Source organism: Geotrypetes seraphini, chromosome 2 (genome assembly GCF_902459505.1).
Source record: "Geotrypetes seraphini chromosome 2, aGeoSer1.1, whole genome shotgun sequence".
NCBI classification, from domain to species: domain Eukaryota; kingdom Metazoa; phylum Chordata; class Amphibia; order Gymnophiona; family Dermophiidae; genus Geotrypetes; species Geotrypetes seraphini.
In genome coordinates this window covers 416,393,579-416,418,988 of record NC_047085.1, presented here as the reverse complement: position 1 = coordinate 416,418,988, position 25,410 = coordinate 416,393,579, and the positions used below count along the sequence as shown (strand labels likewise).

The 25,410-nt window shown below is 41.3% G+C and overlaps 1 protein-coding gene across 4 annotated transcripts in view; it reads left to right on the top strand.

Moving 5' to 3' along the window:
• Window positions 1-25,410, top strand: part of DYNC1I1 (dynein cytoplasmic 1 intermediate chain 1) — a 587,025-nt gene that overhangs the window by 291,801 nt on the left and 269,814 nt on the right. For all 4 annotated transcript variants that reach the window (XM_033931086.1, XM_033931087.1, XM_033931085.1 and 1 more), the window contains one exon: window positions 9,571-9,696. In XM_033931086.1, coding sequence (XP_033786977.1) covers window positions 9,571-9,696 — 126 coding nt within the window. The remainder of the gene's footprint in view (window positions 1-9,570; window positions 9,697-25,410) is intronic.

Below are 25,410 nucleotides of genomic sequence, written 5' to 3'. Positions count from 1 at the left end.
TACATAAGGTGAATGTCCATATTGCTGTCTGTTGTTCTGCTGAGCACTGGCATTGAAACAGCAAAATGCATTTATTGCATACTTGTCCTCTGTCGGAAACATTATGGTGGTATATTAGTTGTGTTAATAAAAATTTATAAACAAAGCCCTGCCAGCTGAACATCTCTTTCTCTAGTTCAGCAGCAGGAACTTTGATTTATAAGAATGGAATACGCTAAATATTAGAGTACTAAGGCTTATATGGATGCTGCGGGGACGGTGACGGGGCGGTGAATGGGATGGCAGTGGCGGTGACGGGGCGGTGAAAGGGATGGCAGTGACGGTGACGGGGCGGTGAATGGAATGGCGGTGACGGGGCGGTGCAGAGGATGGTGGGCCGGGGACGGGGCGGTGACGGGGACAGATTTTTTCCCCGTGTCATTCTCTACTAACAACCCCCTGCAGACCCCCCCTTCTGCGGATCTCCCTAAGTTCCTCCCCCCCTAACCTTTAATTGTTGGCCGGCCGGATGGGTCTTGCAAGCGTTTGTCCTGCAGGCCCATCTCATCGAAATGAGGCAGGCTCGCCCCTTTCTGGCCCATCTCTTTTAACCTTAAGGCTTGATTGACCCAGGCTTCAAGAGCCTGAGCCAATCAGGCCTTAGGCTTATCGGAGATGGGCGAGGATGGGCGGACCCAATAAGCCTAAGGCCTGATTGGCCCAGGCTCTAGGAGCCTGGGTCAATCAAGCCTTAAGGTTATCAGGGATGGGCCGGAAAGGGGCGGACCCACCTCATTTCGATGAGGTGGGCCTGCCAGCCAGCCGGTAGCAAGACCCGTCCAGTCGGCCAACGATTAAAGGTTAGTGGGGGCGGAGGTTAGTGGAGGGGGTTCTGTGGGGAGGGCATCCTCCGGCAGGAGGGGTTGGGATCCTTCCTGCCAATGATCGTCGGGGAGAGGACAGGCGGCTGCAGCCGCTATAGTAATCGTGGCAGGGAGATCCCGTGACGCAATAAGTATAGCGGCCAGGTCTACTTATAATGTAGGCCTTGCTGGCCTATATTGTAAGTGTCTCCCACTCTACTAGGGAGAAGCATAGGGCCACCTAGGTTCACCTAAAGCTACCGCCTAGCCTTAGGCGAGCTTAGGGGGTCTTGCAGGCCTCCCTAGGCTCCAGGAGGCACCTTCAATATAGGCGGCCTGCCTGGGGAGCATTTTTTTTTTTTTTTAAACAATTGGCTGATTAGACAGCTGTAGGATGCCTACAGCTGCCTAAAATCAGGATGCACTTTGCAGAATCCGGGCCTTAGTTTCTAGGTTTGCAAATTAAGCCTGCCATGTTGTGAAGTCACTAGGAATAGTCACAAAATCATGACTATTCATTTAGGTTAATTTATGTACTATCTGCTCCAAATCTGTCTCCCATAATCATTATATAACATGGATTCTATAAAAGGTGCCATTAGGCACAGCTGTCAATCATCCACTAGGCGCCGTTTATACAGTAGAATCACACCTAGTAGTGCCTATACGGTCTTAGGCACCGGTAGGCATTGAATCCTGCCATTTAGACCAGGTTTTTCTTGCCTAAATGAGTGTGCCTAAGTCAAACCATGCCCCAAATCCACCCCTAACCATGCCTACTTGCTGGTAGGCATGTTAGTGTAGACACTTGAAATGGTAGGTGCCTACCGAATTAGGTGCCTATAACTAATTCATTTTTTAATCAAGTTAAAATTTTTTTTTTTTAATGGCACTTTCAATTATCAGCGCCAATTAAGCCAATTAAGAAAATTAAAGTTGGAGGGAGTTTGAGGACAGGAGTTTCTGGAGAGTGTTGGAATTGAAAAAAGAGCCTTCCATCTCTGCTTACAGTGTTTACAGACTCCACCCATCTCTCCCGGTATATCAGCAAGCTCTGTTTCAGAGTGAGGTGAGAGAGTTTGAGGACGGGAGATTCTGGAGAGTGTTGGAATTGAGGAAAGAGCCTTCCATCTCTTTCTTCAGTGTTTATAGATTTCACTCCCATCACCTGGTACATGGCCCAGCTATGTCATAGAGTGAGGTATATTAGCCAGCTGTGCTATATAATGAGTGGGTTATGGGAAAACAAAGGGGATATATGAAAAAAAAACTTGCTGCATCTACACCAGTGATTAAAGGTCCTATGGACAAACATTTGACTGGAATTACTCAAACAGTAAGTAATTTTTTGCCCTCTCTCTCTTCAGATGGGTTATCTCTGAGTCCTGACACTAGAACTCCATCCCTGCCTGCAGATGTAAATATTCAGATGGAGTCCGTACCTAATGGGTTGCAAGACAAACCTGAAATAGTGCAGATTCCCATTGTAGCATCTTAAGGGACTGATAACAGCTAAATTGCAAACAGTCAGTTTTGATACAGTTGAGATGGTTTCTACTCAAGATATTCCTGGGGGTGATATTTCTTTAAAAGATATTTGGCGAGTTGTCACCCAGACAGAGAATTTGCTTAAACGGAAAGTAGCACAATTATGTACTTTTTCTAGTCAAGTTGTGTCTTCTATCTCTGTATTACAAGATGATGTTACAAAAATTAAATCTGCTAGTGAGGGGATGCAAAATTAAGTGAAAGTACTTCAATTAGTTAGTACCTCAGCTGTGAAAGATAATCTGATTTTGCACCATAAATTAGAAAAGTTGGAAAATCGTTTCCGTGTTAATAATCTATGTTTTCCCTTGTTCATCTTTACTTTCAGCTGAAATATTGCTTAGAAAATATTTTAGGGACATTTTAAAACTAGAAATATCCGAGTCAATTGTATTTCAGTAGGTTATGTACCTGCCATCATCACTGGCAATGTCAACTAGAGGAGCGGTGGATGTAGCCCAAGCATTAGCAGCTGGGGAATTCATTACCTGCTTAGACAACACTCAAGATATAATTTCCACTTGTTCGACTTTGATGGTAACTGTCTTGTCAGAAGGAGATAAATTGCTAGTTTTAAAGAATTACTTTAAACATTAAAAAAAAGTTGTTTTTGCGGGCAGCTAATTCAAATTTTTCCAGAGGTAACGAGAGCCACTCAGGAATGTAGGAAACAGTTCTTGGCCCTGAAATCCAAGGTTTTGGCTATTGAAGCAATTTTTTTTCCTATATTTTCCCAGAAGAAGTATTTTACATTATCAAGGTCAACAATTTATATTTTTTGATCATTCCCATTTGGAGAAATTTATTTAGGAACATGAAAAAAAGGATAATTAAAACAGAAAATGGATCTCAATGTTTATAGTTAGGATGCTGACAGGATTTCTATCAGGAATTATTTAGTTTTAGTTTATCCTCGCAAACCTCTCCTTAAAGTGGATTTTAGAATTAGTTTCTTTCTATTTGTAATATTTCTTGTAAAATATGTTTCACCAATGTTGTTATTTTCTTGTATGCTTGATATGTATGGTTGTAGCCTTCACTGTATTATTTTCAAAAATATTTTGCGGCATGTGGAATTAATGCAATTCTTCTGAAGTTGTTACAGTCCTTGGCATCACCTTTCTTTGGTATAGGTATGAACACTGATCTTCTCCAATCGGTTGACCATGGTTTTTTTCCTTCCATATCTGTTGACAGTCACATGAGGTTCATGATAGTACCTTCTGAGCCTTTGAATAATTCACTTGGTATACCGTCAATACCAGGTGACTGGTTTTTCAATAAAGCTTTAATTACTGCTACGACTACTTCTTTTAAAATATCTGGTTCTTCTTTGGCATCAATTTCCAGTTCAATTTCCCCAATGTTATACTCATTGCCTTTTTTGTATAGATTTTCCATATATTCTTTCCTACTCTTTTTAATGCTTTCTGGATCATTTAATATCATTCCATTGGTGTCTTTAAACATCCCCAATTGAGGCTAGAAGTTTTGCCACAATTTCTTAACCTCCTGATACGCTAATCTGGTTTTTCCGTTTACAAGTTCTGATTCAATTTTCTGACAAATATCCTTTAAATATCATTCTTTGTCTTGCCAAACATGACATTGAAACGGTTCATTTGTAATACTTTTATGCTATCACCAGAAAGTTTTGCTTGTCTTCTTTGTTCTGCTACTTTTCTGGTTTCTTTTGAGATCCAAGGCAATTTCTTGACTTTCTTTCTCTTCTGGAGTGTTTTTTTTTTTGTAGGGGGAGGGGAGGTTTGCTTCATCACTAATTACAGTTTTGATGTCATTCCATAACTCTTTAGGCTCTGTATCTCCTGTATCAAGACAGGCAAATCAGTTGTCTAGTTTTATCAAATAGTCTGATGGAATATTTTCAACGTCATATTTTGGGAGGTCTCTAATGAACTTCTATTTAAGAAACTTTACTTTGATCTTGTATGTCAAAAGCTCATGCTCGCTTCCATGATCAGCTCCTGGATTAGACCTTGCAGTCAAAACTTGAGATTTTCATCTCTGTCCTATGCAGATGTAGTCAATTTGATTTCAATACATGCCATTTGGAGAGGTCCATGTATACTGGTGATGTTTGTTGTGTTGGAAATGCATAATCATGAATGACAGTTGTTTCATATTGCAAAACTGTACTAAGTTATCACAAGCTTCATTTCTTTCTCCTATGCCGTGCTTTCCAACCACTACATCTTCAGGTGTACTTCCTACTTTTGCATTGAAGTCCCCCATAATAATTAGTAGATCTTCTTTTGGCATTTGATCTATTTCATTGTGAAGTTGTTAATTGAACAATTTTACATCCTCATCTTCCACATTTGTTGTTGGAGCATACTGTAGTGTATATTGGATCAAGGTGACATTGATCGGCTTTCCCAGAGGGATTGACATGACTTGCAATTTGTACGTATTCTGAGGCAGACATAACAATATGTATATGTTCTATGCAAATATATACTGAATATATTTTGTAAAGTGCAACTCTGTCCTATATATGCCCAAGGCCTCCCAAGAATGTCCACATGAGGACCACATATAAGTAATTGGTCACTCATATTTACAATAGTCATTCTCCACTTGAAAAAGTTGCTTTACATATGGAAAATCCTTCATAAAATTACCCCCAGGTAGAGTAACTGGAAAGCATTTCAATGGATAAAGCAGTGTTTTGGCACAGAGGATATTTTATGAACTTGCCTCCCTTATTTGAGGGTAAATATACTGTACTGTATGTACACATAGCCTAAATGGAGTTGGGGAGAGAAGAGTAGAAGAACAGCCCAACAGTCAGCACAGAGGCCTGATAACTGGGTTCACTTCCCACCATGGCTCCCTGTGACCCTGGGCAAACTACCCAACTCTCCATTGCCCCAGTTACAAAATGACTACCTGCATATAATATTAAACCACTTTGATTATAACCAGAGAAAGGTAGTTTATCATATAAGAACATTAGAGTTTCCATACTGGGACAGACCAAAGGTCCATCAAACCCAGTATCCTGTTTCCAACAGTGACCAACCCAGGTCCCAAGTACCTAGCTAGATCCCAAGTAGTAAAACAGATTCCATGCTGTTTCTCCTAAGAATAAGCAGTGGATTTCCCCAAACCATCTCAATAATAGCCTATGGACTTCCCTTTTAGGAAATTATCCAAACCTTTTTAAAACCCCACTAAGCTAATTGATTTCAACACATTCTCCATCAATGAATTCCAGAGTTTAATTACAAGTTGCGTGAAGAAATATTTTCTTCATTTTGTTTAAAATCTACTACTTAGTAGCTTCATTGCATGTCCCCTAGTTCTAGTATTTTTGGAAAAGAGAGAACAAGCTATCCAGTGGAGGGATTGGGGCATATCTCCTTAATCCCCCAGTGTTTACTGTCTCCCTTCTTCTCCCCTGAAAATGAAACTGGAAGGGGATACTAAGCTCTACGACAGCTTCAGGTATTAGAGGCATTCTTAACAGGGGCAGAAGCAGGTCTGAAGATCAGCCTAATGGGCTACTTGGATGACTGTTCCCTCTAAGCTGAGTGGGTGTTCTACAACTACATTGCTGCCAGCATATTGTGCATTCACTCACTAACGATAGGCAGGATTCCCTGTAGTGCTGAAGAGCTTGACTTCCACTCACTATTGAAAATGTGATTGTGAAACAGCACCACCCATTGGCAGGACTTTAGGTGATGGTCCTCCGCTCAGCTTAGAGCAGTGGTCTCCAACTCAAACCCTTTGCAGGGCCATATTTTGGATTTGTAGGTACTTGGAGGGCCTCAGAAAAACTAGTTAATGTCTTATTAAAGAAATGACAATTTTGCATGAGGTAAAACTCTTTATAGTTTATAAATCTTTCCTTTTGGCTAAGTCTTAATAATAATATTGCGATTTATAGCTAAAGAGACATATGATCAAGAAACTGTTTTATTTTACTTTTGTGATTATGATAAACATACCGAGGGCCTCAAAATAGTATCTGGCGGGCCGCGAATTTGAGACCACTGGATTAGAGGGAGCAGTAACTTGGACATCCCTATTCTGACTTGGATATCCTTTTGAAAATGCCCTCTAAACTTCAAAAATGACTTGGGGGCACATTTATCAATGAGGGCTACTGTTAAAATGAGGTATTTTACCACTGGCTCCTGTTATTTTAGCACAGGTTCTCCTTTTATTCATTGAGACCTACTTATTAATATCTGGGGATAACAGTAAAATGACATGTTGTTATGTTCCCCATTTAGGCCCCCTTTTACAAGGGCGATTCCTGCAGCGGGCCATGGTAATCGCTCTGACGCCAGTGAGTATTGTAGTGTTTGCCGCTCAGCAGCTGCTACCACATCTTTGTAAAAGGTGGGGGGTTAATTTCTTGAAATATTTGAAAGGAAAAAGCTTCAACAGGGGCAAAAAGCATATGACAAAAACTTACAGTACTTAACAAGGATTTTGACTCCAAGAACATAAGATTAGTCTTACTGGGTCAGACCAATGATCCATCAAGCCCAGTAGCCTGTTCTCACGGTGGCCAATCCAGGTCCCTTGTACCTGGACAAAACCCAAGGAGTAGCAACATTCCATGATCCAGGGCAAGCAGTGCCTTCCCCCATGTCTTTCTCAATAACAGACTATGGACTTTTCCTCCAGAGAATTGTCCAAACCTTTCTTAAAACCAGCTACGCTATCTGCTCATACCACATCCTCTGGCAATGCGTTTCAAAGCTTAACTATTCTCTGAGTGAAAAAAAAATGTCCTCCCATTGGTTTTAAAAGTATTTCCCTGTAACTTCATCAACTGTCCCCTAGTCTTTGTAATTTTTCATGGTGTGAAAAATCAATCCACTTGTACCCGTTCTACTCCATTTAGGATTTTGTAGACTTCAATCATATCTCCCCTCAGCCATCTCTTTTTCAAGCTGAAGAGCCCTAACCTTTCTAGTCTTTCCTCATATGAGAGGAGTTCCATCCCCTTTATCATCTTGGTTGCTCTTCTTTGAATCTTTTCTAGTGCTACTATATTTTTCTTGAGATAAGGAGACCAGAACTGAACGCAATAAGGTACTCACACTGCTTTTGGCCAATGCCAACCTGAACAATTTTCTTCTTTTTTATTTTGTTTTTCCATGAAGAAATGGGAATTTGCACTGAAAATTATAATAACATTTTTCAACTCCATTATTCTATTTTTGTTTTGTCTTTCGGAACTTAGCATGTCTTTTCTCGGGCATGTTAGCTATGCCTAAATTATCATTGATTATAACAGTTAGAAAAAATACTATTATCAAAATACTTTGAATCTAAAGTTAATTACAAGTGGGATTCTTCATGCCATGAAAGGGGGAATATGAATGGAATGTTTTGATCTGTTTTGTGAATAATCATCATTTTCTGCTTAAAACCTTGTGTGTTTAAGAGCACAAGCAGGTAAAGAAGTGTAAAATTTTAATGAAGTAACTGCATGGCTATGCTCCATTGTTGATTTTTCTGCTGTATTGAAGTCCTTAACTTATCAAAACAGTGATATCTATATGTCCTTTATCATGGACATAAAGGCCGGATTCAATAAATAGCACACCAAAGCACTATTCTGTAAAGGGCATTGTGCACATTTTCTGTTGCAGCATCAGAACTGTAGAACTTATGAGAGGGTGCTAAAAAGTTCTCAGCCTAGCCAAGAAGAGAATGACATGGATATGGTTCAATCAAAGTCAAAATATAGAATTTTGTTTCTGCAAATTGGAACTTAACAAAATAAGATGACAGCCTTTTCAGCTACAGTGGCAAAATAACACTAAGAATTTAGAAAGTTGGTTGGTTGGGCTGAGAACTTTTCAACACCTCCTCGTATTAATAGATACATTGCATCTTGAGGCTGATGCTCAGACTGTCATGAGGGAAGCTTTTAATATAGTCTATTCATTACATGTTTCATTGTTTATATGCAGGGCAGGATTAATTCATCAAGGGCCCCTAGGCACCCAAGTACACTGGGCCCCCCTGCCCCGCCCCACCCCACCATGCACCCAGGTGGAAACAGGAAGCTGCGTCAGAGGGAAGCTTTGGGCAAGCAGCACCGCTTGCACAATTACAGTTCCCGTTGCCTTTTTTACCCGCGTTGCTTGCTTGTCTTACTTTCCGTCGATGGGGGGGCCCGCACTGCCGATTGGGGTGGGGCTCACATTGCCGATCAGGGGAAAAAGCAATGTTGATGCCCTCCTTCATCGGGCCCCCTGACCATTTTGGGCCCTAGGCACGTGCCTACTTGGCCTATTGGTTAATCCTGCCCTGTTTATATGTATGTTTTATTGCTTTGATGTAATTATGTTAGCTTTAATGTTCATATTTGATTTATTTCATATGTAATTAAGTAATTGAGGGCGGAAAAAAGACTTTTATGGTTTATCCAGTCTGCCCAGTAATGCAGCCAAATTTGTGCCATTCCTTGTAGATTATGCTCCTCTATGCCCTATGTTGGGTGAAATCAACTTTATCTCAAGCAAAGATTTATCTATTTATTTATTTAAATATTTATTCATTAGGCTTTATTAACTACGTTCGTTCTAACACCCCCCCCCCCACATACTTTTATGAAACCGCATTAGTTGTTAAAGCTCCAACACTGCCGGCGATAAAAAAAACCCTAATGCGGCGTCATTGGTTTATTTAGAGATTCACCTAAGAATAGATGAACTTTTAAGATCTTAGGAGTTTAGGTACAAAATCACAAAGCCCTTGATATGATAGAAAGTTCCATATGTAGAAAAATGAAAGACACTGAGACATCCTTCTTGAGTACAGAAGCATTAGAAAAATAAAAAATCTGTCATAATCATTTTAATATGTATGTTTTGAACATTGTAGACTACATATTAGTCTCCCAGTGGCACAATTGTTCACTTAGGGAGAATAAAGCTTAAAAATATAAAGTTAAGAGTTAAATATAAAGCCCTCTTTGTCATTATGCACTGTGATTTGCCCAGTCTCATATTTATACTGTAAAAGAACCACAACATACAATGCATTCCTTTCAATAATATAAAATGACTGAAATTTTCAACGGAAAAGGAGATATTTTTGTGCAAGAGTGTCCATGTTCACCTGAAAGCAAACTAGAATCTTCTGTGGTGCAGTCTTAGTAACTTAATCCTGTGCTCTCTTCACGCAGTACCCCGAGCTGATGGTCGCCTCATACAACAATAATGAAGATGCTCCCCATGAACCTGACGGGGTAGCCTTAGTTTGGAATATGAAATTTAAGAAAACCACTCCAGAATATGTATTTCACTGTCAGGTAGGCCCCAGTGGGGAAACAGATCTCTTATTTTATTATTTAATTGGTTTTGTGTGTTTTCTATCTAGTGAATACATGAGGTTAAAATAGAATTGCTATCACTGAGTGAAAAGGTTCTGGTCCCAATACTGCCTCACACTCTCTATCGTTTGTAAGTCAGATGCATCTGGGGACAGTCTCTTTAGGAAGAAAGGACGCTCAGGCTCAGGTTTGTCCCAAAGAAATTGTCCATTTATTATGAGTTTTTCATCCATTTTTATAGCATTATATATGGGTCAGTTTTTTCAGCATATGACTGTAGGAAAGACCATATTTGGTAACAGGATACATAAAAGCAACTAAAAAGAAGTAGCAAGCATAAGGAGGGCTCTGGTGGGAAGTTTCATAATACTGTCTTTTTGTCTAAGGTTTGAGCTAATATTTCATTCTTAGGACAATGTTTCTTATCTACAGGAGAAGCAGGATCGCTCATCTAGAACACGGGCTGTGGGGGGTTCAGGAAATGAGGAGGAATGACTTTGGCACAAGTAGCTAGCTTCAGAACAGGATGTAAAACACAGAGCTCAGAACACAAAGAGAAAAATGACCTTGTTCTTGCTTAGCAAAGTGAAGTTTCTTAGCAAAGTGAAAACTTTCTATTTCAGCACAAGCGTGAATAGAAAAAATTACTTACAGAGAAAATTATTTACAAGGAATATATGTGTGCCTCTTCACTGAGGAACAAACAGGAGCATTTTCACATTTCTTGAAGATGCCAGCTTTCCTCACATACAGGCTCATAATAAAAAAAACATAGACATCAAAAAAACATCCTAAATTGGCACTTGGACGTCCTAATCACCAGAATGTCCAAGTGCCGATAATCGAAGCTGTTTTTCTTTACGTCTAGCAAGGTGTTCTAGCCTCTGTACATCCAGAGCATGAAATGGGCGTGGTGGAGGCATGTTATGGGCGGGCTTTGGGTGGTCTTAAGGGCAGGTTAGACATGGACGTCTTGCAGCAATAATCAAACATTTTGCAAGACATCCTGGATAGAACTTATGAGGCTCATAAAAAAAAAAAAAGTCTACAAAGTAGCCTAAATGGGTATTTGGACGATCAAAAACCCTGATCGTCCAAGTACCCATAACCAAAGCTGGTTTTAAACGTATCTAAAACCAGCTTAGGCCTTTCCCCTACCTCTAAATGCATAGAGTGAAAAGAGGCGTTTTTAGAGGAGGGGAAAGGGCGGAAGGTGGGCGGGAGATAGGCCGACCTACACCTAGGCGTACAGCAGGTATAACCAAACCTTTTGACAGGTTGCCTAGTCGGCACTTATACGTTTTGACTTAGACCAAGTCAAAACAGGTATAAGTGCCGAAAAAAGGGGCCACTGAGCTGATCGCTGCTGCCGCGATGAGCTCAGCGGCCTCGGCAACCTGCCTACACCCTCCCCCAGCAATGATCACAGCAGGAGAGATGGCTCATCTCCCCTGCTGGGATGGCGATCGCCCCCTTCCCGAATGGCGGCACATCAGGGTGAGCATTGCGGCAGGGGAGATGAGCCATCTCCCCTGTCATGATCCTCATCCCCGAAGTGCCTAAGGCTCCACCTACAGGAGGGGCCTAAGGCAACTGGGCCAATTCTGGTTGGCCCAAGCGCCTAAGGCCCTTCCTGTGGGTAGGGCTTGAGGTGCCTGGGCCAATCAGGCCCTAAGGCCCACCATTCTGAGGATGTCGTGCCTGCCGGACAAATGGGCTTGGGACCCGTCCGGCTGGCCAACTTTGTTAAGGTATAGGGGGGTGTCGGGGGTGGGAGGGTGGTGTCACAGGATTGGCGGGGGGATGTTGGGGGTCAGCAGGCTGATTGTGAGTTCGGGGGATGGTGTTGGGGGGGCAGCGTCGGGGCAGGAGGGCCTGGGATCCCTCCTGCCCGTATCTTAGTGGAGTGGAGGGTAGGGGGTCATCGGGGCAGGAGGGGTTGGGCTCCCTCCTGCCTGGATTGAGTCACGTGGTGGAGTAGGAGGGGTTGGGCTCCCTCCTGCCAGATCTGATCGTGGTGTGGATTGTGGCAGGAGAGATGGTCAATCTCTCTTGCCACGATGGCGATCACCCACCCCCCTGCACCTCGGGGATGAGGATTGCGGCAGGGGAGATGGCTCATAAATTATAAAGGGATTATGGTGAGATATAAAGCTGACAATCTTTATGTGAAGTTCACAGCAGTGCCCTCATAAGGTATCCCATTGATCTGTTGGGAAGTCTATGTGGTCAGTCCATTACTATGCTATGGTCAGGATTAGGACGTTTTCAACTTGGATGTTTTTCTGATCGAAAATGGGGTATAAAGTTAGACATCCCGATGGCCAAGCTGGTAACCACTGCTTCAGGGCCTTAGCGACAGATCCAGGCTATCATAAGAACATAAGCCGTGCCTCTGCTGGGTCAGACCTGAGGTCCATCATGCCCAGCAGTCCGCTCACGTGGCGGCCCATCAGGTCCAGGACCTGTATAGTAGCCCTCTATCTATACCCTTCTATCCCCTTTTCCTTCAGAAAATTGTCCAATCCCTTCTTGAACTCCAATATCGTAACCTGTCCTATCACTCCCTCTGGAAGCGCGTTCCAGGTGTCCACCACCCGCTGGGTGAAGAAGAACTTCCTAGCATTGGTTCTGAATCTGTCCCCTTTTAATTTTTCTGAATGCCCTCTCGTTCTTGTAGTTGTCGAAAGTTTGAAGAATCTGTCCCTGTCCACTTTCTCTATGCCCTTCGTAATCTTGTAAGTCTCTATCATATCCCCTCTATGTCTCCGCTTCTCCAGTGAAAAAAACCCCAGTCTCTCTAATCTTTCAGCGTATGAAAGGTTTTCCATACCTTTTACCAAATGTGTCGCTCTCTTCTGAACCCTCTCGAGTATCGCCATATCCTTCTTTAGTACGGCGACCAATATTGGACGCAGTACCCAGATGTGGGCGCACCATCGCCCGATACAACGGCAGGATAACTTCTTTCGTTCTGCTTGTAATACCCTTCTTGATTATTCCTAGCATTCTATTCACTTTCTTAGCAGCCGCTGCGCACTGTGCTGACGGCTTCATTGTCATGTTCACTGTTACCCCCAAGTCCCTTTCTTGGGAACTCTCACTCAATAACAGCCCTCCCATCGCGTAGCTGTACCTCGGGTTTCTGTTTCCTACGTGTAAGACTTTACATTTCTCTACATTGAACTTCATCTGCCATCTCGTCACCCACTCCCCTAGTTTGTTAAGGTCCCTTTGTAAATCTTCACAGTCCTCTTTAGTCCTAACCCCATTAAATAGCTTAGTGTCATCTGTGAATTTTATTACTTCACTCTTCGTCCCCGTTTCTAGATCATTTATAAATACATTGAATAACAGCGGTCCAAGCACCAACCCCTGCAGAACACCACTCGTGACCTTCCTTCAGTCCGAGAAGTCTCCCATAATGATCGTGTTACCATTTTTGTATTCCCGTTTCATCTCGGCTTCCATTTCTTCATCAGTAGTTTTGTTTTGCCCAGGTGGACGATACTACAGGCCCATCTTTATCTCGGTCCCTTTCCTTCCCGGTATTTTAACCCATAGCAATTCCAATTTGTTGGTCGTCGCTGTTGTGTCCACTCTGGTCGAGTGTATGCTTTCTTTTATGTATAGAGCTATTCCTCCTCCTTTCTGCCCTGACCTGTCTTTGCGATAGAGTTCTTACCCCGGCAGTGCTAAGTCCCATTTGTTTTCTTCATTCCACCATGTTTCGGGGACCCAAATGATGTTTAGGTTCTCAATTTTGGCCATGACTTCTAGTTCCCCCATTTTGTTCCTTAGGGTCCTTGCATTAGTATATATGCAATTTAAGTCCTGGTAATTTTTTGTCTTCATTTCCTTTCCCTGTGCCTCGATCTTTATTTTCTTCTCCTGTGCTACAATCCTCTTATCCTCCTCCTCTGGCTCAATCCGCTCCTGTGTTTTGCCCGTTGTTTCTTCCCAGCATTTTTCCCTCATAGTATCTTCACAGGATACCTTTTCCTGAAATGATGACACTTGGTCGACTGTCGGCTTTCCCCTTCTTCATAGTTTAAAGCCTGTTCTAGTCCTCTCTTGACGTTGATTGCCAGAAGTCTAGTTTCCGCGCTCAGGTGTAGTCCATCTCTCCTGAAGAGCTTGCCCTTGCCCCAAAACATTGTCCAGTTCCTCATGAAGTGGAACCCCTCTTCCTTACACCATCTCCTCATTCATACATTTATTGATTGTAGTTCTGTCTGCCTTTTCACATTTGCCCTTGGTACGCAGATCCTAACTGCTGCTTGTGCAAAAGTTTTTTGCCTATGATGCTTGGGTGGAAGAGTGTGGGTACACCTCTCCGTTTGTCTGAGGCTTTTCTTGACTTGTAAGGTGCTTTTGTTTGGGAGTGATATTCTTGGATTTTTGGCTCACACTTCCCTCCATCCCTCCCTATTTTTTTGTTGATTTTAAGCCACGCATTCTGTAGGTGTTATTGATTCTTATCCACACATGTCTTGCAGATGCAGTTATTTTAAAAAGTGTGGAGGGGCATAATCAAAAGAAATGTCTAAGTCCTCTTTTGGTCTAAGTCCCTAGACGCAGAAAGTAGGTAGCAGGGAAATGTCCATTCTCAAAAAAAATCATCCAAAATGAGGTTTTTTATAGAATGTCCTACCCCTACGTTCAGCAATGTAATCGCCCAGACTGTCATTATGTCTATCCTTACCACACATTCCCAACTAAAAAATCGCCCAAATCCTAAACGCCCAAAACAAGACCTTTTAGGCAAAGGAGAGGTCAGTCCTTCACCTAAAAGCAGGATTCTCTAACCGGCTTCTGTCATAAACAATGCCGGTTACAGAATCCTGGAACTGTCGTCCACGTTGTCGTCGTCCCCACAAAGATCGCGGCAGAAAGAGATGCCTAATCTTTCTTGCTGAAGAACACTCCCCAACACCCGCACGATTACTGGCAGGAGAGAGCCCAAGCCCTCCTGCCGGAAAGAGGAAAGAACCTTTCTCCCCCCTCCCCCACACTGATCAACAGCAGGAGGGAGCCCAAGTCCTCCTGCCGGACACCCCCCCCGAATACCCTTCCCCTGACCAGGCACCCAAACCCTGCCGCCCAGACCCTCCCCCCACTAATCTTAAAAGATCGCCGGCCAGACGAGTTCTCCCTCCGGCCAGCCGGCAGTCCCACCTTCCTCCAAATGACGGGCCTGCCCCTTCCCGGTGCAGACCAGTAACTTCCTGGGAAGTGAACTAAAGCTGATGATCAAACCCCCCAATCTACAGATTTCTGGGATTCCCAGCACTCAGTGCAGGGGAGGGTCAAGCGCGATGTGGACCAGCACCGGGTCCAAAATGGAATGACTCATCATAGCCGTGCTGAAAGGTCCTGCGATGAAACAGCTATGATGAATCATCCCATTCCTTTAGTTTCCACCCAGGTAAAGGTAGAAAGGTAAGCTAGGGAAGACCTAAGCCTGAAAACTATGTGGTACAAGGAAAGAAGGAAGTAACCCAATCCTATAGCACTGAGGGGCACTATTTGTCATGTGTCAGACTTACACCTAGTAAGAAGATAACCACATACTTTTGTAGCTGACCAAAGCAACAAGTGGTTGCATATTTCTTTTTAGTTAATCTACAGTATTTATGTAACTGTAAACCTAGGGAACTAGGGAAGCTTACCCGAATCATTTATCATGAATAATTCATGAGGCAAATAGTTTCATTATTAGCAAAGTATATCTAATTTCTTACCAGCCCGGAGGCTACCTTTGAAAATATTTCATTTTAATTTATAAACGTCTTTGGGCTATTTGAAATCAGTGTTCAGCGTAGGAAGCACCCTGACAGCTTAATGATTTCTCGAAGTACACAGTATTATGACAGCATTTGAGTCACTGACCTCTGTGTAATGGTAAATATTCTTTAACGTTTGGCAGTGCACAGTGCGTGTCTGCTTATTCATTTGAAAAGGGGATCTCGGTATTAACAGAAGAGTTTGGAAGGCTAAATTTAAACAAGATGTTGCCTCTTTTAGACAGCAAATCTTAGGCAGTTCCTCTGCAAGTCATTTTTTTTACTGCCTGCCATTTGCAAAATAATGTTCTTCAAGTTCCAGAAATCTGTGGGACAGTATTCTGCTGCAGCAATCAGTATCAGATTTAAATGTTATCCTTCAAAGTTAATTTACACCTGATATATAACATATGGATCTGAATTTCTGGATAAAATTTGGCAGCCCACACTTATCCGGATACTGTGATTTTCAGACCAAAACCAGATAAGTGACCAGGTAAAACTGGGGATCATTTTTGCTGTCCTAACTTTATCCAGGAAGTTATCTAGTTAACGGATTGAAAATTGTTGCTAACCAGGTAAGTGGAAACTCTGCCCTAGTATTACCTAGGTCAAGGCTGCCCAAGTCCAGTCCTCGAGATCTACTGGCAGGCCAGGTTTTCAGGATATCCACAATGAATATGCATGAGATATATTTGCATACCAAGAAGGCAGTGCAGGCAAATCTTTCTCATGCATATTCATTGTGGATATCCTGAAAACCTGGCCTGCCATAGATCTCGAGGACCGGACTTGGGCAGCCCTAGCCTAGATTATACAATGGCAGTCTATCCACCAGCAGATGTTCAAAATGATTTGACTGGCTGAACATGGCCACCAACTAATTAAGTCACTTGTTTGTGGTGGGGCTCACTGGTTGTGAGTTCAAATCCCAGGGCTGTTCCCTGTGATCCTGGGCAAGTCTCTTAATCCTCCAGTGCTGTCAACTTTGAAATGCCAAAGCCACTAAAAGGTTGTATATAAGTCCCCTTTTGTGGCTATCTGGTCATTTTCTGAATCTAAGAATCTCGGAGAGAGCGAGACCAGAAGGCTTTGAGCATGCGCAAATACTCAAAGCCCAGTCCAGCCCAGCACAGGGAAGAGGGAGGATCTCCCTCGCACTGGCCAGCCCAGCCCAGGCGAGGGAGGATCTTTGGGCACTGGCACTGGCACATCCTGTGCAATGGTGCTGGTGCTGGTGTCCAATCGGGGTAAGCGATGTCTTTGCGGTGCTGGGGGGGATGTAGGATCGTGGGGGAGGGGGGTGACGTGAGCGGGGGGGAGGATGCCGGTTCGCAGGGGGGATGCCGGATCGCAATGAAAAAAAAAATTGTATAACGTGCTCACACATATAACGTGCATGGTTATGCTCAGTTTGTAAAATCGTGTATAACGCGCACATTATATGTGTGAAAATACGGTATCTAACTCATAGGCATTCCAAGGACAGAGTTGGGTTGTGTGTTGACATTCAACTCTTCACCACATAAGTAAACCTCTTAAATTGGGCCACATAAATAGCAGTACAATCTTTAAGTGGTTTGGCTTATGCGGTGAGGGGCTGAATATTGACTTAACCAGCTATATGTTAACTAATTAAAAAAAAAAAATTGGGATATTCAGTGCCAAAGCCCAGACAGAGCCTAGCATTGAATAACATTGGCATCGGTCAACACAATACTCATCGCTGATGAATAGATTTTTAGCAGCATTAATCAGAACATCCAGATATGGATCCAGTCATCAGGACATCAAGGTAGGAGCAGCTGTGTTATAAAATCATGACTTTTGTCAATCCCTAAGTCCCTCTTTTTGCACTCCTCCAGCCCGGTTTAGATCAATTCATTCAGGTCGATAAATAACTTATTTTATTGTAACTACAGCTAAAAACCTGAGATGTCCCAAAAGTTGATCAAGTCATGACACACCAATCAGCATTTAATCAGAAAGTTACAATTTACAGCTCTTGAAACCTTTGAAGATAATTTTATAACTCAAATTCAATGGGGGGGGGGAGCTGTTCTGGTGTGCCAAGCTCCAGGCTATACATGTAGAAAAATTAAGGTTCAAACTAGGCAGTACAAACAAGAGCAGGTGCTTCAAATGAAAAGATACAGATACCTCTCTGAATCCTCTGACGACTTTTGTTTCCTTTATTGTCACAGTACAAGGCAGGTCCCTCATCTTATGCTCGGTGTGACTCCTCCAGAGTAGACACCACTTGTTCTTTTCCCACAGGCTCCAGGTCAGGTGCTCCTAGATACTCAAAGGCACGCTTTTTCCAAAAATCACTAAACCTTCCTCAGCTCCTTCAGACAAGCATGTTTGGTGCTAATGATCCTGAACTTTCTGTTCCCAAACTGCTTCTCAAAATTAACTCCTTTGGGAAGATATGATTTAGGGAAAATTACTCTCCTCCCTAAAATACAAAATTGTTTAAAAAATAATTTGCTACCTCTCTGTCTCCTGTTCACACACCCACCTCTTCCTCTAAAACTATCCCTGAAGTGATTTCATGTTTTCCTTATATTTATTTAAAAAATTTTTATACCGTCTAAAACTAAACGGTTTACGTACACAGTGTTAAAATGACGACAAAGTAAAAACAAATACATAGTAAAATAGTCATCTAATTAAAGTAAAATTACATACAATCCTCAAGAAAATACCATAGAGTGAATAGCAAGGCTCTTGGATAATTCATCAATTTTAGCAGAGATAATTTAAAAAAGGCATCAATATTTGCTTATTTCTGATCTGAAGAAGGGTTACCTTTGAAAGCTCACCATAAAATGCATTGAGTTAGTCCATTATTTCCTTTGTTTTATTTCTATGTATTACCTTGGAAAGTGGACTAACAGAGCCACCATACTATTTCACTCAAAAATTCTATGGAAACAATTCTTTCTGGGTGATAGTGATACACTATGGCTTGGTCTCTTGTATTTAGACTGAACTTTCCAGGGGCTAAGATAGGTCCCAGTCACCTCTGAGGAATGTTCAAGCGTTACACTAAATCTTCAAACTTTTCCTTAGGTTTGTGTCTTTTCAAACATCTTCTTTTGGTTAGGCAAAGTTGGCATAGGGCAGCTTCTGAAGCTATACAAGGCAATTCCCTTCTGCTTCTCCTGAACCTTCCTGCACTCCCTCCTGCACACTTCCAATGCGAGGACTTCCAACTCTCTCACATTTCTTATTACTACTCTACCAGCCCCACTGTATGGGATAGTTCCCTCCAAAATATACAAGTATACATCCACTACCCAATAAAGGACATGTGGACTCATCCTCCATTACATTACCTCTAGGCACACTACCACTTAGGAGCAGGGACTCCTGAATTTTCCTCGTTTTAAATATAAGATAATGTCTGGGCTTCTTCTACAAAACAATTCCCCTAACTTGTGTAGCAAATAGATAAATAAATAGCATCAATTTTCAAAGGAAAAACATGCACATGCATTCAATTGAAAATTACACACATTGTCACCTGATATTTAGTGCACACAGAGTTTCCAACTTCTTTTATGCTCATAAGAGATAATGGAAGAGATAATGGTTACTGGAGATGGGCAGACTAGATGGGCCATTTGGCCTTTATCTGCCATCATGTTTCTAATAATGTACTCCTAGTAACATATAGTAATGTAGTACTGTAAATGACGGCAGATAAAGACCTGAATGGTCCATGCAGTCTGCCCAACCATACATAAATGCTGACCCCCCCCCCCCCCACACACACACACACACACACACTCCCCATTCCATTCTCCCAGGAATGACTTTACTTAATTCAGATAAATGAATGCAAGCTTTAAATATCTATAGTCTGGGCAATTTTGGAAGAGCCAGGAAAACAAAAAACAGTGGGAATGACCAAACAAACAAGAAAGGATGATTGGGTACAGAAATGTCTCTCATTGTGGTAAAAGAATAAATCTTGGAAGGTGCAATGCATCCTGACACAAGTTTCAATTCTAAAAAAAGCTATTTCTGCGCTTGAACCTCTGCCTTATGTGCCTAAGTGGCTTTTAAAAGTATCCACTATTTTGGCACTGCTCTGAAATCTTTAGCCTCACTACAAAAACAGTCAAATGCTATATTTCTTGAAAGAAAATTATAGTTATATAGATAGTTTTGCCAAAACCACAAGCCGTGACAAAATCCCAAGTGGGTCCCGAAAAGGATTCCTTTGCGGAATCATGTATTTACAGATGGTCCAGATGATAAATCTTTTAAAACATATGACAGCATTAGATAGAGACTCAGCCAATAAAATATACTAATTTGCTACTCTGTAATTTTCACCTTATAAACCTTTAAATGCACTCTCTTTCTGTATGTGTGTATTTGTGTGTAAGCATATAATATGAAGATAATTCTATAAAGATCTTTCCATGTATAAAGCCGGGTTTAATGAAGAAAAGGCAGTGTATAAATTTGCATGCTTGTATATATGCATTCCTATATTATCATTGCATGCTTGCACATATGCATTCCTATATTATCATGCATGTTTTATGCATGCAGTATGATCCAGAGACATAGTTTGGGTAAAGTGGAGGTGGAGTTGCATTATATGCATGCATTTTATCAAATATGCAGGTGTACATGAAGAATGTGACAAACAAAATGTAAAGGAGTGAAGGAAAATTACAGAGAGAAGAAAGAGAGGAGAAGCCTGGAGAAGAGGTTAACGAGAGAGAGAGAGAGAATATCTGGACCAGTGATGGTAGGGAGTGAGATGCTGGATCATGGGGGTTGGGAGAATTAATGGAGAGGTGCCAGATCCTCACAAGGAGAGAGAGATTGATGGAGATATGCCTGACCCGGGGGGGGGGGGCAATGATAGGGAGGTGCCAGGTCCCGGGGGGAGTATGAAGAGAGAATGGAGAGAGATGCTAGACCTTGGGGAAGGGGTGTGAGATACCTGGATTAAAAAGGAGGGGAAGAAAAGTGGAGAGATCTTGAATCTGGAGAGGGAGGAAGTAGGGGGAAGGCAGAGAGGAGAGAATTGGAGCAAAGGAGAAGAGGTTGGGGAAATCCACTACTTATTCCTAAAATAAGCAGCATAAAATCTGTTTTTCTCCTTGGGATCTTGCCAGGAACTTGTGTCCTGGGTTGGTCACTGTTGGAAACAGGATACTGGGTTGATGGACCTTTGATCTGTCCCAGAATGGTAACTCTTATGTTCTTGTGAATTAAGCAGAGAGAGAGAGAGAGAGAGAGAGAGTCTGGACTGAAGAAAGAGACATGATCAGAGATGCTGTTCCAGTGATAGCTAGTATTTAATTATGGGTGACTGTGGCATATGCAGAGTGGTGGGTGCTGCTCTTGCCACCTTGTTGGGTAGACTGGATGGACTGCATGGGTCTTTATCTGCCATCATTTACTGTGGTCCTGTGTTATCTTGGGGGCAGAGGTGGGGGTGATGAAGGAAGGGAGAAGAGAGGGGAGAATCTTAACATGGGGAGGAACAAGAACATAGAGAACAGATGCTGAGCATGGAGGTAGTGTAAGGACAGGAACACAGGGGGACAGTGCTGGACACAAGGGGAGAGACAGGATCATTAAAGGGGGATTATTGTTTGGGTATAAGATTGTCAAATATTCTGCATACGCCGATGATGTCTTGATTTATTCTACACACAGCTCTATACCTGCTATTCTTGAAACAATCCATTCATATTCTATTGTTGCTGGCTACAAAATCAACATGTCTAAATCTGAATGAATGCCATTAAATTGGCCTGGAATAGAGGTTGAAATTTCTCAATATAAGTTCAAATGTGTCAAAAATAAACTAAAGTACTTATGTGTATATTTCCGCCCTACTGTTGACAAAACCATTCAGATGAATGAGGAATTTGTGCTTCATGGATACTATAAAAATGATGATTGTTCCCAAAATTAATTACATCTTGAGCATGTTGCTGATATATTTCAATACAAATTTCTATCGTAAAGTGGAAACTATACTTACAGCTTTTTTATGGAACAATAAGCCTCCACGCATCGCTCTTAAGAAACTCAAAGCTAAGAAAGAGGATGGAGGAGTTAATTTTCCTAATTTTTGGAAATACCACACTGCATACATTGTCAAACTAGTCTCTAGATGCTTTGTGGATGTCAATTTCACAGCTGGATTCAGGCTATTGCCTATAAATGGAACAATTATCCTATCAAGTTTTTACTACTGTTTAACAACAAAGGTGTTCAGATGCAAGCAAAAGACTCTGCACTTCAGTGGCTTGGTCTACTACAACACATATGTCTATTTGGAACAATGTCAGGTTTAAAATTCAAGATAAAATAATCAATTGGAAAGCGTGGCAAGAGGCTAATATTTGGACAATTCAGCAATTTAAATCTGATAACGAATAGATGACTTTTTCCAAAATACCAAAAAAACTCTGTGGAGTGACAATGTTCCTAAATGGACTTTATTTGAAAGAGTCAAAGTTCCAAAGCTACACCAAAATCATCCACATAAAAATAATTTCATCCACATAAAAATAGGTTATCCACATAAAAGCCTTAAAGGCTAGGGATACAGGACCCAACACGGTCCGCGTTTCGACAAAAGTCTTTATGTGGATGAAATTATTTTATGTGGATGATTTTGGTGTACCTTTGGAACTTTGACTCTTTCAAATAAAGTCCATTTAGGAACATTGTCACTCCACAGAGGTTTTTTTGGTTTTCTCTGGATTTTCTTCTCTGTGGATATCTTGAGGTCAATTCTTTTTGTTTTTTTCCAAAATACAATATAAATATCAAGTACCATATAATCAATTTTTTTAAATCAACACAACTCCAACACTGCATGAGGTCCTTTGTCAAAACTTCACAGCTTACTAGTAAGACACCAAGTTTACTAGATTATATAAATAAAATATCTTTTAAGAAAGGTGCTGCATCAACTTGGTATAAAGTTTTGCATGACAACAAATTCCACAGACCTATGGGGACTGAATTATATGGGCCCACGAACTAAAAATGGAATAAACAATGGGAGCAAATATGGTTGTCTGTACATAAAGCTTTGAAATCATCAGCTCCGACTCAATCTATACATTTCATTTTACATAAAGCAAATTGAGCAAAATAAGATCCAATGAATCAAATAAGTGTTGGTCTTGTAATAAGGAGACAAGAACTTTGGTACATTCACTTTTCCAATGTGATTTATTACAACTCTATTGGCAAAATGTTTGGAATACTATAGGTTCATTGATTAAGCTTAAAGAGCCGTTGAACATAAATATCATTGTGTTGAGTCGACTTTGCATGAATACTTCAATCACAGATGAACAGGCCAAACTTGTACGAATTTTGCTTAATTTAGCAATTAAAATAATTCTTGCTCACTGGAAAGACTTTTCAAGAGTCGAATACATGGAATGGTGGAATTTAGTAAGAGTGTTTGCGGAAAGAAAGGGATGTTTGCAAATATTTTACATTACATTACATTTACATTTGTGATTTCTATTCCGCCTGTGCCTTTTAAAATTATGGAATCTCCTCACAAATTATAGCGACATATCTTTTATTTTATTTTTTTTGTAATGTACATCGATACTGTTAGTTCTTATGTTTAGGTATGTTTAGTCTTATTGTCGACATTATTTGTATACTGATTATTGTAATTAATCTGTTTTGCCAATCATTTCTGTGAACTGTTTGAGTCATGACTTGTTTATATTTGAAATGATTAATAAAATATATTGAACTTAAAAAAAGGGGGATTATAAATATGAGGAGAAGATAGGGACACTAGAGGGTAAATGCTAAACATGGGGGAGTATAAGGACAGGAACACACTAGACAGGATGGATGAAATGCAGAGGAAAGATGGATTTAGGACATTGAGAGAGAAAAATGTTAAAAGGATAGGAGACCTTGAAAAAAGAGTTAAGAAATAGTAAAAAAGAAAGCAGAAAAGAGACACTGTGGGTAAAGCAATGCCCAAGCTTTCTGGATAGTCCTGGAATTTGTTTGGAAGTGATAGGGGAAAGGTTGCACATTAAGTATTGTTTTAGTAAGTCTTGATGTTTATAATGATTTGTTTTACTGTTAACTTTTTACTAATTGTTTCTTTAGACATTAACTGTGCCCCTGAAGTAGGCCATTGTTCCAAAACATGAACCATGCCGGTTCTAGAGCATATACCTGTGTCCAGATTGGTCTCAGCACTTTTAGGACTTTTGACCCAATAAGCAATATAGACTGTTTACAGCTCTTAAATTATGTTGATATGTACAGCCTCTTCCTCACTTTTCTTCTTCAGGTCGGGATAAATGTACATATGGATGGAATGAAAGGGAAGGGAGAGAGTGAAAAGCTGCATATAAGGGGAGGGGTAGGAGAAGGAAGACATACTGCATATGAACGGAAGGGAAGAGGGAAAGCTAGATAAATTTGAGAAGGAAGCAGTAAAATTGAAGAAAGCTGAATGTGAAAGATTACTTTCTGCCATGTGTCTGCCACTAAAGAAGAAAGGAGGTGAGAAAAGAAATAGCAGATAGAAAGGAGACCTGGAAACAGAGTTCAGAACACAGACAGAGGAAAGCAGAACAAGATGATTAGAGCTTGTATAGGTTTGTACAACTCCCAAATAGAAGATTAGATTAGAATAGAATAGTAAAATCCACCAGACAACAAGGGCAGGAAAATGATTTCATTTTAATTTTAGTGACTAAATTATGTTGGTATTGAGAGAATTTACTTTTGTCAGCTTTATTTTGCACTGTTTAGGAGGGCATTCATTTATTTCTATTTCTCTGGTGTTGCATGACATGCAGAGTCTGCTATCTCTGCTTTCAGGTTTTGTCTCCACGTTTTTTGTTTTTTTTTGTGGTTCCCTGTTTTGTATTAGGTGAGAGTCATGTTCTGCAGCTGAGGTGAAGGATTCTTCTGACAATGTGGTGTCTGTGTAGGAATCTTTAACTGTCCATCTTGTTCCAGTTTCCCAGTAGTGAGTATATTGATGCTCTAGGGCAGGGGTGTCCAATGTCGGTCCTCGAGGGCCGCAATCCAGTCGGGTTTTCAGGATTTCCCCAATGAATATGCATGAGATCTATGTGCATGCACTGCTTTCAATGCTTATTCATTGGGGAAATCCTGAAAACCCGACTGGATTGGCATGAGATCTATGTGCATGCACTGCTTTCAATGCATATTCATTGGGGAAATCCTGAAAACCCGACTGGATTGCGGCCCTCGAGGACCGACATTGGACACCCCTGCTCTAGGGCCTGTCTTTATAGGTAGGTTAGGGCTATTGTTATTTGGTAAGTTTCCTGTATACATTTTGAGTGCCTTTTTGCAGAGTCTTGTGTTATTTTTCTAAGTGTCTGGCCTGTTTGAAACATAAAAATGCTCAGAACTTGTGGGGTCTTTACTTCAGGTAGAGCAGTGCAGTGAACACCATGCTGTTCGAATTTTTAGGATATCCACAAAAAAATAAGGAACTGCTTCTCAGAATCTGACTTCACCCAACTTCTCTATGCCATTGTCCTCTCCCACATGGACTACTGCAATGCGCTGTTCAATGCTCTCACAGTAAAGAATATACAGCATCTCCAATAAGTACAAAATGCAGCAATCAAACTTCTAAAGAACCTTCATGCCCATGACCCTGTCTCCCAGGTGCTATCATCAGCCCACTGGCTACCCATAGCCAAATGCTACGTCTTTAAGGTTTGATGCTAGCGTACAAATCCCTGCACAACCTGGTGCCAGACTAAATGTCAACCAAGCTTCCTCCATATGTGCAGAGCAGACCACTCTGGCATTCGATCAGTGGCTGCTTTTAAAGTGGCCACCGATAGGGGTGCTGGTTAGAGAATCCAGGCGTTAGTGCTAT